General features: G+C 44.3%; 1 protein-coding gene across 1 annotated transcript in view; it reads left to right on the top strand.

Moving 5' to 3' along the window:
* The window catches only part of LOC111154258 (PH domain and leucine rich repeat protein phosphatase 1), a 208362-nt gene that overhangs the window by 175772 nt on the left and 15494 nt on the right, over positions 1-17096 (top strand). The window contains exons 11-13 of the mRNA XM_022513762.1: positions 3012-3212; positions 6201-6363; positions 15315-15445. Coding sequence (XP_022369470.1) covers positions 3012-3212; positions 6201-6363; positions 15315-15445 — 495 coding nt within the window. The remainder of the gene's footprint in view (positions 1-3011; positions 3213-6200; positions 6364-15314; positions 15446-17096) is intronic.

Genomic DNA, 17096 nt, shown 5'->3' with positions numbered 1-17096 from the left:
GAAATTTTGGAAAATTACAGTAGTTGCTCCTTCTGGTGGAAGTGCAGCACCTAGACCATTAAGCCAGTACAGTTTGTCTCCTGCTGAAACACTGTGAGGTTGGGGGACAAGTGTTTCTATTTTTAAGAAGATGGTCTTTGAATTGAAATTTCCTGAGACCATTATAATCAAAAATCTTCTTAGCCCAATCTTCTGCTCTCTGACCGTTGACTAACAAGATGATTCAGTCAGGCCTTTCAGTTCAAATCATATCCTCTGGAACCAGCCCATGTAGTTTCAACTTAGTTTCATTTCCTGGAGGGTTAAGATGTGGGATTTTTTTTTTTCCTCCTCTTAATTTCCCACCAAAGAGTATATAGCTCCTTAAGTGCAGCAAATTTCAACAAGATGAGAGGAAAAGTCTCTCTGGAAATCACTTTCTTCCCTTCATTCAGATGTTGTGAGCGGTTTTCAAAGTCCCTTTGGCAACTTTCAAGGTGAGCATTACTGGTCAGTCTTTTTTCCTTTCAAAACAACATTACGTCCTCTTCTGGCCTGAAAATATGCAAACATTCATGAATTCTCTCTTCTCGTGTCCGGAACTATATATTGCCTGGATGATTATGTTTTAGTGAGATTGTCATAGTTTCCCAGCCAACCCCAGCCATGATGTTCGGGGCAGTACATTTTTTTTTTTTTTTAAAGATTTTTTATTTATTTATTTATTTGACAGACAGAGATCACAGGTAGGCAGAGAGGCAAGGCAGAGAGATGAAGGGAAGCAGGCTCCCTGCCGAGCAGAGAGCCCGATGTGGGGCTCGATGTGGGGCTCGATCCCAGGACCCTGGGATTATGACCTGAGCTGAAGGCAGAGGCTTTAACCCACTGAGCCACCCAGGCGCCCCGGGGCAGTACATTTTAATTTGCTCTAACCCTTCACCAAAGCAACACTTACCAGGGTATTTAAGTCAGGTGATAGAAGTGGGACCTAATGAAACAGACTCATAAAAATACTTTGAAGAACTACGGTGCTGAAATTGGTTTCCTTCCTAGTTCAAAACCATTTCAGAAACTGCATGAATGACCTTTATTTTCTTCTGCGGAGCACACACGACTATAATTTCCCATGACTATTTATGGTCTGTACAGCCCTTTCTAACTTCCTTTTTTTTTTTTTTTTTTTTTAAATGTCAACGGAATACGTGTTTCTTTAATGGAAAATGTTCTATTTTGGGGAAGCTGCTTTTCCTTAGACAAGTAGTGGAACTGGAGTGTGTGTGTGAGTATGTGTGGAGGGTTTGCAGGATTGGGGAGGACTGGCGGATTGAGAGCTTGGCGTGAAAGTCCTGGTGATGACTCCCGTATAAAAAGCCTTGTTTTTGTCCAAGGTTAAAAATAACTGTACCTTGTATTCCATAGTCTTTTTTTAAGGAAGACTTTGTTCCTTTTTCCTACCATATGGCAAAGTAGTCCTGAATTGGACCCTGAAAGTTTCAACCCCACATGGTTGTGAAACCAGAGAAAGGTGGTTCATTAACAGGCTTTTCCAGGTGGGGATCCAAGGTGGCTTTGACCTTGGTAACCGCAGTGCAGAGTGTGACGGGCAGACCACTTCTCACATTCCGGGTGCTGCAGCTTTACAGCGGAGCCCACACGGCGCAGGTCCGTTGCGAAGCTGGAAGGTCCCCTGTGGGACTCAGGAGCCGTGCACAGTCCCTGTTCTGTCTGTCCCTTCTCTTCCCAGTGGCATGGAGCCTCATCACAGCAGGGACTCTGCTTCCGTTCTCCAGCTTTGCATTATATGTTTATCTCTGTTTCACAGTAACTGTGGAAGGACTATGTGATTTTTAGTTAGCGAGGGTCTAAAACTATTCTTCACGTTTTAGCTATTCTTCAGTCTGTCATCTGGACACCTGGTACCGTAGACACCTTGTTTGTTTATTTTAATGTAAATCTTATTGAAGTATAATATAAATACAGAAAAGGAGCCAAATCATATGTGTAACACTTGACGAATTACGTGAACATGCTTGTGTAACCAGCACCCAAATCAAGAACCAAAGCATTATTGTATTAGAAAAATTAGAAGCCCTCTCCATACTACTTCCCTTCCCTGACTTCTAGGAGCATACATTAGTTGTTCCGGTTCTTTTTAAAAAGATTTATTTATTTATTTATTTTAGGGAGCGAGAGTGTGCATGTGTGTCCGGGGGGGGGATGCAGAGGGAGAGGGAGAGGGAGAAACTCAGGCAAACTCCCCACTGAGCGTGGAGCCCAAATCAGTGCTGTATCCCACGACCCTGAGATCATGACCTTGAGCCAAAGTCAAGAGTCGGGCTCTGAACGGACTGAGCCGCCCAGACGCTCCCTACTGTAGTTTTGCCCGAGTTTGAATTTGATCATGGACTCGTGCAGTGAGTCCTGTGGAACGGCCGCTTCACACTCTTCTGTCCATCACCATGGCCCTGTTCACGGGAGTGGTCACCGTGCTGCTTCTCACTGCCGTGTAGTATCCCGTCGTTTCAGTACAGAGCAGAGTGTGTGGCCTGTGGTTGTGAATGCGGGTCTGTCCGATGTGGTCGGACACTGTACTGAAAAGGACGTAGTCACTGTGTGATTTTGTTGTATTGTGGCCCTTCTGTCTAATTGTTTTATTACTCTAAGGGCTCTTTTATTTAAAAACAGGCGATTGTTTTCTCTTCCTTAAGACAGAATAGTAACTTCACCTTACCACTTTCCCTCCCACTCCCTACCAGCTATAAAATTAATTACTTCCTTTCACCTTTGTGCTTCCATAAAAATTGATTTTTATCTTTTTATTTTTAACACATATAGTCACCGGGTTCATCGACGATAGTGAAGTTGTATATTCGTGTGTCTGTTGGTAAAGGCAGGGCCTACTTTTAAGTTCATGTTTCTAAACGCAGTTTCCAGGATGCCCGCTGTCAGTCAGAAAACATCTAGATTTGCAGAGGCTTCTGGGCTAGGCCTCTGGCTTATCAGCGGGATTTTGTTGCATTTTGTCATCGCAGCCTGAGGTTCCTGAACGCATCTGCAAACAAACTGGAAACGCTTCCTCCCGCCACTCTTTCTGAAGAGACGAACAGCATCTTACAGGAGCTCTATCTGACCAATAACAGCCTCACGGACAAATGCGTGCCCTTGCTGACAGGACACCCCCATCTAAAGATCCTTCACATGGCCTACAACCGGCTTCAGAGTTTCCCAGCAAGGTAAGAAGATCCCTGAGGGACGTTCTCCATGGCATGTCTGAAAATGGACGCATAGATAGAAAGGCAAAAGATAAAATGTTTATTTCCCAGATCGTGTGAGGCTCGTTCCTCCGCACCTTGTTCACACCTGTCTTTCATCCAAGCCACGAGTAGCGTTTCCCTAAAGAGGGATGTGGTCGTTTTTCTAATATGAATGCGTCCAAAGCCCCAATCACTACGATGTCACTTGTGATTTTGAAACAAGGCATGTCACTTCATGGGCATGTTTTTTCCTGTTGGCTCTTTTTAACCAATTTATTTTTTAAAAATTACCCTAATACGGTGTTTGGGAATTAGAACATAAAGCAGGATGCCTGACGGTTCTTAATCAGCTCCCAGCTTGTATATTTGTGCTGTGGTGTAAAAAGCAGCGGTGGTCTGTGCAACCACAGACACCCTGTGGCATTATAAATAATTTATGGCTCTCAGAATATTCCAATTTTAATTCTGTTGTAATGTGAACTTCTAATTTTGGGGAGCAGCGGCGTTGCGTCTAACTTTGACTAAATCCCCATGCTGAGCCTGGGAGGATTTACTCCACTTTCCGTGTCATTGGCATTTGTCCATCTAACAAGTCAGGACTTGGGACACACACCCACGTATCAAAGAAGCAAACGCTAACCTCTCTGGTGTTCTGCTGATAACTACAGCACAGCCCTGGGACAAAGCAAAGCATTGGCACAACTTCCTTTCCCTGCTATCAAGGCTATGGATCTATTGAAACCTTACTCTGCATTGCAAATATGCATTGACATCCAGTACTGCTCTGTTTTTTTGTTGTTGTTGTCGTGTATCTTTATTTCTTTACTTTTTCCTCTCATTTGATGTTAATAATTAAACCTCTTTTCTTCTGTGTACTTTACTTCTATGTACTTTTACTGTGTACATAGTATTTTACTCTGGAATGAGCAGATGATTATTTTTTGAAGATTTTATTTATTTATTTGACAGAGAGATCACAAGTAGGCAGAGAGGCAGGCAGAGAGAGAGCGCGGGAAGCAGGCTCCCTGCTGAGCAGAGAGTCCGATGCTGGGCTCGATCCCAGGACCCTGAGATCATGACCTGAGCCGAAGGCAGATGCTTAACCCACTGAGCCACCCAGGTGCCCCAAGGAGATGATATTTTTGAAGGAAAACATGGTCATCACATCACAATTATATCTCCAAAAGGACTCATGGTCCTATTTGAGACGGTGGACAAGCCCTGCAGGGGAAATGATCATCAACTCAAATTTTGATGCCGTGACCCATGCCAGTTAGAATCAGCCTAAATACAGAGAATTTTTTTTATGCACCTCATAAAAATCCATTCTGCTATAATTTCAGTCTCCCTGGGGATTGTGATGTGGCTCAGGAACTCCCCTGAGGACCCCGAGTTCCATAAGAGTCAGAGCTATGATTGGTCCCCATCAGGCCCACGTCTCCGGTGAGCGCTGGCCTGGGGTCGGCACTCCGCAGATGGCCGCCGAACCAAGAACACGCTCTGGCGGTGCGGCCCTTTGAGTGCCGCCTTTGTGTGTTGACGGATGGAAACTTCTTTAACTTTTTCTCTCTTGGGCCTGATTTCTATACTTTCAGTCATTTTCATGCCCCATTACTCATTGATTTCTCCATATTTCTTTCCAAAAAGTTATAGTCTCCCAGATTCAGGCAGTGGAAGCTGGATTCCATCTGTGTCCACGTGTGCAGTGTACATAGCACACCCGACGCTGTGTCAGCTGCTTGGGATGTCCAAGGACCTGATGTCAACAGATAAAAACTTAGTTCTTACTGTATTTCCAGCATATATTTGTTATCAAGATAAGCACACAAGATAGCCTTTATATTTGAGAGATGACAGGAAGAAAAGTAATACAAGGATTTCTTGCTCAATTTTTTAAAGGTTTATTAGGACACTTGCAGCTGTAATGAACAGAGGAGGTATCGACAGTTGTAAACTAAATGATTCAGGTTATAAGTCTAAGTTACACTCACTGGGAATCCTATGATTTTTGAGATTCAGCACCACCAGTGATAGAAAGAGTCCGAGGGGTGGTAGATGCTGTTATAGGATTGCAGGGGTAGAAGGTTATTTCCTCCAGATTTACAGAAAAGGCAAGAAACCCTAACTGAAATTTTCTTCATTCAGTTACTATAATTATTATTATGATGGCGATCACTATTAGATTAAGATTGAACGATAAAAGACATTCTTAAACAAAAGTGTTTGATACATTAGGGCATGTTATTAAAGTGAGGTTAGAGAGAGTCTTTTATAGATGTTTAATGGGAGGTGGGAAAAATTTCTTTTGGGACTGGCTTGAACTTGGGCACCACCAAAATGTCAAGAAAGGATCCAGATGATATTCCCCACCATCCTACCATCACGAATGATGTCAGAGGAATTTGGGGAGTAGGGTTTTAGAAAAGAGCACACCTTCATGTGATCTAGAGCCCCGTTCTCCTCTACACCCTCTGGAGTTCTCAGTGCAATACAAAGAAATCCTTCTCAGACTGAGTTCTTTTAAAGCACTTACACTGGCTTTTGACCCACCTGAGTAGGATTTTTATTGGCATTTGGACTAAGCTACGTAGCATAGTGATTATTGCTGGGATACCTTAATTCACACACAGAGTTTTAAAGGAAAGGGACACCATTTTCCTGTTTTGGTTTCATTTGAAGAGTTGAAGTTAGTAGTTTCTGTTCTGTAGTACAAAAGGAGGTGTTAAAGTACTTCAACACTCAAACAGTAGTGAAAAATGGTCCTGTTTGTTAAAATGGCTACTATAAGCGAATCTCTTTTTTGTAATTCTGGTATAGTTAACACAGTGTATATTATACACGTCATCCTTTAAAGAATCTTCAGACTCATAGCAAATTCCCTTTTTATTCTCATATGTATTATTTTTTTCTTAAATTGCCTTATGATTCTTTCTTGGCCCCCTCCCGCTTGGATTTTCTCTTTTTTAGTAAAATGGCGAAACTGGAGGAGCTTGAAGAAATCGACATCAGTGGGAATAAGCTGAAAGCGATCCCGACGACCATCATGCATTGCCGGCGCCTGCACACCGTGATTGCTCATTCGAACTGCATCGAAATCTTTCCTGAGGTGATGCAGCTCCCGGAAATCAAGGTATGTGGGCTGATGCCACAACTCCCAGCTGCGGGTCAGGAAAGAGCTGTTTCCTCCAGTTCATCGGTCCGGAATGTTTGCACCTTTGTTAGACTGAAGGCTCAGTCCTCCTTGCCCCATCCTCCTAACTCCTGGGCTTCCCTGTTGAGTCAACAAGGGAGAGGAAAAAAAAAAAAAAAGAACGATTAGGAATTGGGAAAATTCTATTTTGGGCTCTGTCCATACTCGCTGTGTGAATTAAGGCTAACCATAGAGTCACCTAACTCTTTCCCATCTGTCTAACAATGCTGTCCTCCTCCTTTCCAGGCTGGTTATGAGGCTCGAAGAGTATGTCACTCAAAGTCTGACCGCAGTAGCACATGCACACGTGGGCCCAGACTCCCCCCGATTAAGTAGCACCCAACACCACAGCACCCGCTCAGTAATAAGTCCCCACACAGATATGGCATCAGTACTTCCGCCAAACACTCACTTCAAGTTAGTGAGATTAGCAGAACAGATGCTATTCCCGTTTGATATCGGGGTGCTGAATAGTGAAGAGATTTGTGTACCCGAAGACAGCAAATTGGGGGCAGAGGCAGTCGGCAGTTCCTGACTCCTGACTCGGGGTAAATCATAGGGTGAAACCAGGGCATCAGAATGAAAGCCGTCTGACAACTTCTTATGCGTGTTTTTTTGGCACAAAAGTAAGAAGTTCTTTACATAGCATGGATTTTTTTCATTTACATCTTAGTATTTTTGATCATTGGTTTTGTGCTTAATGAAACAACTCAGCAGTTCTAGGCCTGGAGCACATTGTAATCTGAAAGGGAGCAGAAGGCATCCTACTCGGCCACTCTTCGTGTTTCAGGGACTTTCTGATGGGAGCTTTTTGTCTCAGATTGAAGCAAGTGTGTAGACATTGGAAGACACTTGAGCCCCCATAATCTTTCATCATAGCCGCTTTTGTACCTTTGCATGGTCGAGGTGTGCACATGCCATTTCCTAAGTGTGTGCGTGTGTGTGCTGTAGCCCGCGATGTGTTTGCCGCGAGCGCGCTGTCGTGTGCTACATCGCGTGCGGTGCAGAACTTGGGCGACAAGCCAGCAGCCAGGGTCAAGTTTTACTGCCCACATCGTGTCTTCCACACTGGCGAAGAGGCGGGGCTCCGAAGGGAGACGGACCCAGAGCTGGACCCCAGCGGCAGGTTCCTGAGCTGCTCCGAGAGGGCAGGCGTGGGCCTTCCTCACGACCCGGCTGGGAGGATGACAGAGAGGAGCGCGTGTGCGCGTTCGCGGTAGCCGTGGCCGTAGCGAGAACTCTGGAAAGGATCGCTGTGATTCCTGCAGCCCTGGGTGTGGTCCAGCTGCGGTGCTGATTATACAGAGCAACGGTTCCGGCTGCGGGGCAGCAAAATAGGGAATCTGTTACTGAAACAAACACGTCGTTGCCTCCAGCACCAGCCTAGCAGCTAAGCTCCCCAGGGCTCCTGTGCTGCCCTGTGCTGGGCCCGGGGCCGCTCTGTGCTCTCTTCTGCGCGGGCCTGTCACTGGGACCTCTGCGCACGCGCGGTCCCTGGTGGGACCCAGGGCAAGAAGGGAAGAGTCTCCGGCCAACCTCCTGTTGGCTGGTTGTCCTTTCTGCTCCTGGCTTTTGATGTTCTGTAACTCTAAATGGTGGGTTAGGCTTTTTTTTTTTTTTTTTTTCTAAGTATCTAGTTTAAAAGTACAGATACAGGTAGACATTTAAACTTTTCAGGTTTTGACTAGAGTTTGCAAAATCTGACTCTTGCTCTGTGAAAATGAATTCTCTCCTAGACTCTTCTTGGATTCCTGGATTCTAAAGTTGGTGCCTTCTATTTCTGTTGAACGTCTCCCCTGTTGACTTCTGTCCGCACCTGACTACAGCTCCTTTAAAAGTTTTACTTTGGGGGGCACCTGGGTGGCTCAGTTGGTTAGGCAACTGCCTTCAGCTCAGGTCATGATTCTGGAGTCCCGGGATCGAGTCCCACATCGGGCTCCCTGCTCAGCAGGGAGTCTGCTTCTCCCACTGACCTCTCTCCTCTCATGCTCTCTCTAATGCTCTCTCTCTCTCAAATAATTAAATAAAATCTTTAAAAAAAAAAAAGTTTTACTTTGGGTACTACTTTTTTTTTTTTTTTAGATTTTATTTATTTATTTGACAGAAATCACAAGTAGGCAGAGAGAGGGAAGCAGACTCCCTGCTGAGCAGAGAGCCCAATTCGGGGCTCGATTCTAGGACCCTGAGATCATGACCTGAGCCGAAGGCATAGGCTTAACCCACTGAGCCACTCAGGTGCCCCTGGTATTGCTTTTTTAATGGCTTTCTTTCTTTTGGTCTTTGATTTTTTGTGTTGTCCCACCTGTTATATCTCAGCAGTTTCTATGTGTTAGCAATGTCCTATTTTTTTTTTGTAATTTTATTCATTTATGTGTCAGAAATCATGCACAAGTGGGGAGAGGGGCAGGCAGAGGGAGAAGCAGGCTCCCCACTGAGCAGAGAGCCCGATGTGGGGCTCGATCCCAGGACCCGGGGATCATGACCTGAGCCGAAGGCAGATGCTTAACCCACTGAGCCAGCCTGGTGTCCCATGTCCCGTCTTTCTGATCCAGCTCTAACATTACCAGTAGAGAGAGGTCTTGTTGTTGGGGGTTTTCTTTGGGGTGGGAGTGGTGACGAGCCGTATCAAGGATCCTTTACATACAGAAGCATACATTTTGCAGCCCTGGGCAGATAGCGTTCATAAAGTAGTAGCTCTGTTGTTTTAGAACTAAACAAGTATGTCAGTGTTCTGACGTATGGCAATATTTTAAATTGCAGTGTAAGTATTTACATACATTTAAACCACCTGAAAGAAAATTCTTGGTAAAAAGACTTGCTGTATCTCAAGTGATAAAACACCTATGAGCATCCTCACTGCGAACTGAGCTCTAAATGAGCGTGTTTTTAATGTCCTAAGTTGACCTACTGAGCCTGTACTAAAATTTTATTATTGAGTTGATAAGCCTAGATGATATTCCTACTGCTGGTTGAAAATAAAGTGAAGTAATCGTGAAGTAGTTCATAAAAGGTATGACGATCATTGCAATTATAAAAGCTGAGCAGGGAACATGATTTAAAGAGGGAGAGGCCCTAGTATGTTTAACTAGCTTGTTCTCTCCGAGTGGCCTCATCTTTTAAAACTTTAAAGGAAAGTGCTTATTCATAACTTTGTTACCAAAGCTTCAAAGCCAGTTATTACTTGAAAGGATAAACAAGTTCCCCTACTAAAATTCATGTGCTAAAATATATTTTTTTAACTTGAAAAATTAAGCCATTATTCATGTACCCCTAAAACAGAAACCATATGCACCTTCTAATCTCGGATGAAATTTAGGTCTGGCCTTTTCTCACTGCGGTACTTCCAGTGAGATCTGCTCATCCTCAGGGATCGATTTCTGTACTTGGGCAGGAAGGTCATATACGTTATTAGTAGGAAAACGTGTATTTTCAGAATTTTCCGGTGAGCCCAAGTGGACCCAAAGTCAGAGTACTTTTGTTCCTTGGTTTTACTGTCCTCACCTTTGTTTAGCATTTTCAAATGAATCTTCTCTACCTCCAGTCCGGAATTCCCAGAGCAGGTTGCATTCTCTCCTGGTTCTAAAATACAGGCTTCCCTCTGGACACAGATCAGCTCTCAGTGAGCTAGAGAAGACGACATGATCCCGGAGTCACCATATAACTCAGACTTGGCTGGTCCTGAACTGAAATCCACATTTTGGCGACTCCTAATGAATCTAGATAGCAAAGGTGACCTTGAATATGGCACTCGGTTTCCTAAGATATTAGTTGGGTAACTTCCAATTAGGGACTTACTCTAACCTCTTTTGAAGTGTGGTTTAAGTAGATGAATGGGTGACACATATGGTGAATGAAATTTGTAGTTTTGACACCATATCAGCAACTTCTGTTTTAAATTTAGCATGTTCCTGTGGCATCTTGATTTTAATTACTGGATGATCAATATTTCTTTAAATGTTTAAAATCTTTAGAAGATTATTTTCATGTTGTACTAGGCAGTAATGAACAACTTAGATAAGGTGAGTGAACTCAGCTCTAGGATCTGTGTTATTTTCACGGGGACATGAAGCATGAGGTATGTATAATATGCCACGCTCTGGAGGACAAAGGTTGCAGAAGTTGACCATCCCTTGTTCAAACTGTTCGCTGTTGTTTCAAGGTGAGATGAGACAAAGAGATCCCGCTTGGTGATAAAGACACAAAGAATACGGGGAAATGGCTGGGTCAGAGGATGAAAGAAAAGGGATTAATTCTTCCCAAAGTAGGATAATGCAAAGGAAGACAGATAGGGACCAGGTAGAGGTGAGCTGGGTAGAATAGCTGACCTCACAGACCTGAAAGGTCATCCAGGCATTTACACGGCGTATCTGAAAGCCAGAAACCTTATGGTCCTAGAATCTGGGTCAGTAATACTTACTTAGGAGATCTCCTAACATTACCTCTAACTTTGATGCCTCACCAAAGTCTCATCCTGGAAAGCCCCCTCGGAGGTCTCAGTAATGGCCCCTTTGCTGTTGCAACGGTGCACACTTGTGCCTGTGTTGACCGCAGCTGGAGTGCGATGTTTATTCTCTCTGGCCTGGGAGTTCCCGGGGAGAGGGGGGCTGGGCTACCATCTCTGTGGATCCCTGATGTCTGGCTTATACTCTGCTGCTTCGTAGGCGCCAAATCAATGTTTCTTTGGATGACTTCTTGCATTTATTTGCTTAATGAATTCCTAATGAAAATCAGCGAAACTATTCAGAGAAAAAAATCACAGTATTCGTAATAGAGAAGGAGGCTTTATGTCGGATTAAAGGTCTTTTGCAACTCCCTGATGAAAGGTGGGGCAGTTTAAACAATATACATGTCTGAATAACGACAGGAATACAGCAGCTTTCGTCCTGTGAGGGGAAGGGAGTGCAGAGGTGATTGGGAGCACCCCCTCGCACCTGTCAGAGCTGTGGGGCAGCGTGGCCGGGGTGGCGGGTCGTGGGCCGGCTGTGCTCCGGAGCGTGGAGTAAGTGGCTGCGGTCACGCAGAGCTGGGAGATGAAACGGCTGCATGCGGGCAGCGCGGGCAGCGACCGGGCAGGCACTCCAGCACACACTGCTGTGAAAACGGATCCGCCCGGGGCGCCTGGGTGCTCAGTCGGTTAAGCATCCGACCCTTGGTTTCAGCTCAGGTCAGGATCTCTGGGTCCTGGGATCGAGTCCCAGGTCGGGGTCCGTGCTCAGTGTGCAGTCCTCTTGTGATTCTCTGTCCCTCTGCCCCTTCCACTCATGCTCGCACTCTACAGTACACAAATCTTCTTTAAAAATTGATATGCCGGGTGCCTGGGGGGCTCATTTGGCTGAATGGCTGCCTTCGCCTTAGGTCATGATCCCGTGGCCTGGGATCGAGGCCCGCATCAGGCTCACTGCTCAGCAGGGAGCCTGCGTCTCCATCTGCCTCTGCCATTCCCCCCCTGCTTGTGCTCACTTGCGCTCTCTCTCTGTCAAATAAATAAATAAAATCTTCTTAAACAAGACATGCCTATGTCTTTAGTAATGCTTTGTGAGGAAAACGTAATAAAGATATTGGAACTTTGGTGATAATTATACTTAAATGATAAATCAGATCAGTTCTCTTTAAGACGCACTGGTTATTTTCCTGTGCTCTTAGCTAAACGTGTATTAGCAGTAATTTTCCTCTAAGTCATGAGTTCCTCCAACTATGACTTATCTCACTTTTTCCAAGGATTGGATGATTCTGTTTTGAGTATTCTTTCCAGAATTTTGTGTGATAGCCAAGTAATTTCTGTAAGCTATGTCCGAGAATAGGCCTGAGAGAGGGAAAGGTAACTTTCTGTTAGTCATGTGGGAGGCAGATTTAACACTCTACTTAACAATGTATTTTCAAGAAAGTTTTAGTGCATTAAACAATATAGAAACAAACATTAAATAACATAGACTATGCAAATACTGTGTTTTTCTCCAGTCTCACCCCCCAATTTTCTCTTTTCCCAGTGGTAGCCATTACACTCACTCAGCCAACAAGAGTTTGTTGAGAACTGTTAGAAGAATAGGAAATAGTCGTTGTAAGTAGAGCATTTACTACTTATGTGAATGCCAGTAGGTCAGCGCCAGGTACCAGCGTCCTGTCATTTTTATGAGCAAGTCGTCTTCGATGTGCACAACTGTCTGCCACTAAGAAGGTGTTGCACTGGGGGCTGACTTCCTCCAGACCGAATTTAACCTAAGCACGTGCATCTCAGTTCCCATCCTGGCCGAATTACCGAGGACCTTCTCAGAAGGTTCGTTCACGTATTCCGTTCAACAGAGAACTCCCCGCCGGTCCCGGGCAGCGGGCTGTGTGCCGGCTCCGCGCTCGGAGGCAGGTGGTCGCTGGGCATCAGCTCTCCGCGCCGCCCAGCACTCAGCACGCGGGAGAAGCCGTGGGGCCTGTTCCCAGGACCGTCGTCTAATGGAAGGACGACATAAGGGGCATCCGTTGAAATAGGTCCTAGTGGAAGTGGCACTGAGTTGAGACTTAAAAGAACAAGGCAGATTTTTACCAGGTGGGAGGCAAGGGAAGCTCGAAGAGTCCCAGCCCCAGAGCATAGTTTGTGCAGAGGCACAAGTAAGAACATGAGCACAGGAGCTGGGATTAACTGTGACAGCTGAGCACAGAGCGCGAGGAAGCTGGTGGCGAGAGGTGCGGAGGAAGGGCCTTGTCTGACGCGCCAAGGAGTCTGATGGCAGATTGGAAGGCAGTAGGGGGCAACTGAAAGACAAGGCAGAGTGTGATCAGATGGGATACAGCCCATCAGAGTCACCCTGACAGCACCGTGGGGGGGCGGGTCAGAGGGAAGCCAGACCGGAGCAGAGGTGGAATGCGGTCCCAGGCCTCCCGGGAGCGCCCGTGCGGTGGGACAGGACACAGGAGCTGGCTGCAGTGTGTGAAGGGTCCGGGCGGGGGATGCGGGGGTCGTCATGCTGATAAGCACCCCTGAGAGGATTATTTATATCGCCTGCACTGTCTTTAGAAATAAATACCCTACTGAACTCCTTTTATAATTTCGTTGTTTAAATGATGAGCAGTTAGAACTGCACAACTGTGGGAGTTTAAACCGTTAGGTAACATTAGAAAAATGTTGCTTATCAATTTCATAAAATTCAGTATGTTTGGAAAGGTCTCTAGTCTTTCCCTGTAGTGCGTGCTCTGACCTGAATTTGTTTCTGTCGATCACTCGCTCTAAGTCACGCACGCCGGCCCGTAAGCTTGGGTCTCATCACTGCACCGCACATCGTGTCGGTACCATTTGTCTTCTCTGTGCTGATGGATGTCCTGGGCGAATGGCCCGTCAGTAATAAGTATTACCAGCTTTTCACTGAAGTCCGGTTGACTGTTAATGCAACCGTTATTTATGAGTGGAAAAGGAGAACAAAAAGGAGAGGAGAGTTTCCCTGGTGTTTAGGTTAAGTGAATTTATGTACTTAGAGTATTAAGGGTCTCAAAGGTGATGGGAGTGCAGATATGGAACAAGTGAAATGTGATGAAATCGTGCCTACTGTTATGTTTTTTAAAAGTTTGGATTTATATGACTAAGGCTGCAAGAATATAGAATAGGAACACTGGTTGTGTTAGGGTGCTGCATTTCAGGCAGATCTTCTAAGGTTTTCTGCTGGTCCAACTTTTTGTAACATGGTTATAACGCTCTCATAATAAAGAGTAACTATTTTAAATTTCAATGTAATTTTATATCATTGCTTCCATTTGGGAGCAGGGTATAAAGCAATTTGTTTGGAAACATTGCATCATTTGGAGTCGGTTGAGAATCTGTTTCTCCAAAACTGCAGGTTTTCACTTTATTCAGTCTCTGTCCCTCCCCAACCCATAATAGACAAGAATTTTTCCAAATAAAAATGAGTTTGTCCACTTTTAAGATTCTAAAATTCTTGGATACAGTTTGCCCTTCAAACCGTCTTAAAATCTTTAAGAGGCTCTTGAGGCATTTTCTTAAATTATAATAAGCCACTGTCCCAAGCCAGATCGTCAAACGCTTCCTGCCCATTCTGCTGAATTGTGAGTTACATGTTCATTTATCCAGAAAAAATTGCCAGTTACTCTTGTTCTGTCTTGAACCCGGTGAGCTGCCCTCTACCCTCGTTCCCTGCTCCCATCACACAAACACAGCCCTCAGTTTAGGGTTTCCCTCATTTAAGCCTTACAAGGTTTTGTGAGAAAGGACGTATTTTCCCCATTCACAGGTAACACCTAATTTTTATTCTAATCAGTACGCTGACCCTTTTTGTGGCTGTTTCCCAAATGAGATGAGACAGGAGCTGTGGGAGAGTTCCGGGAGTGGATACCTGGAGGGCGGGCTTCGTTTCGGACTCACGCCTTTTTCCCTTGGCGTATGGTAGGCATGTCCACCAGCTCTTCTTTTACCAATTTCTTATTTAGCTTCTTTTGAATTATCTTCTCATTTTGGATGTTTCCCTGCCTTTTCTCATTACACGAGTGTTTTGGCTTAAGAAAGCCCTTCACTGTTCCATTTTGATGTGATAACTGTAACCCCCGTGGCCATAACAGGTACAGAGATTTTGTGAGCAAGGAGAAAAACCGTGCTTAGGATTTTCAGTTAATGCTTATTTTTTTTAATGTAGAGATAAGCTTAAACGGATAAAGATGGGGAGAATAATGAACACAAATTTTCTGCGTTAGTCAAAAACAGTAAACATTTTAACTGCATTTAGCAAAATCTGTTTTAAGTGTTTGCGGGAGGGTCGCAGACAACCTTGTTTTTCTGCATTTGGCCAGCATCGTGGCAGTGAATGGTCAGACGATTCTCAGGGCAGCGGGTGGGAGCACAGAGCCCCCTGAACCCCCCTCCAGGGCCTCACTTCCTGTTTCCCCTCGTCCTTCAGTGCGTGGACCTGAGCTGTAATGAGCTGAGCGAAGTCACTTTACCGGAAAACCTGCCTCCAAAACTGCAAGAACTAGACCTGACGGGAAACCCCCGACTTGCCCTTGATCACAAGACCTTGGAACTGCTGAAGTAAGTGTTCTGGGGCGTGCGGTGGCCCCGTCCACATTGACGGACGGCGCAATTTACAACATAGAGAAAACATTGAACAGAATGTGAAGGACCTGTTGACTCACTAGCTGTGTCTGCACACGAGCGAGGGGATTTGTGAGCCCGTAGTTTACCACCATGGAAGGCCAAGACCAGTTTCGAATACTTGGAAACTCAAATGTCCTGTCAGAACGTTCCTGAGGAAGTATCCAGACAAAAAGAGAACAAGAATAGTGAACACAGAGAGGGAGAAGGGGATGGACGGAAAGGGGAGGGCAATGACTAGCCAAGACCTAAATTTACATCCCAGTTATTGGTAACGTGGTGTGAGGCTTAATGCAAATGTTGTGAAATGATTTGGAAGGAGATGCGTAATGTGGGGAAAATGCACAGTGTGGAACTAAAATCCAGATTATTTAAGCAAAAGTGGCAGTGTGGGGAAGTTAGAGCCTGCTAAGTTATCTTCTTGCTTGGGGAAAGAATTTCTTTGATACAGTCTCATTCTTGATGTCGATAGAGACAAGTTCACTGTGTAAAACATTAAAGGAAACTTCATTAGAAAAGATGTATTTAAAAAATTTTTTATCACAGAACTCTAAATGTCAAGAGAATTTGAATTATGCTTCACAACTGAATACTATGTAGCCATTGAAAGCAATGATGTAGAGTTACATTACTAACTCTAAAGATCTCTGCATATGATGTTAAATGAGAACAATGTTTACAAGGAGGTTGTAATGTATGTTCCCACTTTTTTGCAAAATATGTGTGTATTGGGTGTGTGTGCTTGTGTACACCTGGAAAATGCCTGCAAAGACAGAAAAAAAATGTTACAATAGTGTTATTCTCTGGATAATAGGATTATGGATGGTCTTCATAACCTTCTTTAAACTTTTCTGAATTCTTACTATTTTTTTGCAGCCGGTCTGAAGTCTTGGACATAGATACACAGTAGTCATTATGTTTGCCGTTTATGCTTAAACCCTGTTACACTGTCTGCTGTTGAAAGTCATATACCATTATCTCGGAAAAAACTGAGAAAGGGTAGAATTTTAAAAGCGAGCAGCATTAATGGTCTATTAATATTATCCTAGGCTTTTAGTTCCAGCCAAAATTTGAACATCACTCAAGGTTATTTCTAGATAGAATTGGCCTCATTAGTGCCTGTTGGTTTTAGGTATTTAATTGATTTCAATATATAATTGAAGAATAGAGCTTGAGTGTTGTAGGGAAGCCGCAGGGGACCTAGGCACTCTCCACCGTTTATCAGTATGTGAAGCCTTAGCCCAAATCCCTGAGTCTGTACAGACCTTAGTTTTCTCATCTACATGATGAGGAGGACAGCCTACATACTTGCCAGGGGGCTTCTCAGAACTAGAGTGCATGGGTTATCAATATATATTTCATCTTTATACAGGTAACTTTGGAGTATTTTTATAAATAGATTAAATTTTGTGTTAAAAATAATTATATCAAAATTAGTTAATAAATGGAAATAGCTATTTGGAGGAAAAAGTTGAATTTGTATTGCACACCCAAATAAATTCCAGCTAAATTAAAGAGTTAACTCTATAAAATGAAATAATTTCTAGAAGTAAGAAGAAATCATATGAATATATGACTTTTTAGGCCC

The sequence above is a fragment of the Enhydra lutris genome, unplaced genomic scaffold (genome assembly GCF_002288905.1).
Source record: "Enhydra lutris kenyoni isolate GAN:26980312 unplaced genomic scaffold, ASM228890v2 scaffoldscaffold36, whole genome shotgun sequence".
In the NCBI taxonomy this organism is placed as follows: domain Eukaryota; kingdom Metazoa; phylum Chordata; class Mammalia; order Carnivora; family Mustelidae; genus Enhydra; species Enhydra lutris.
This window is presented reverse-complemented; position numbering and strand designations above follow the sequence as displayed.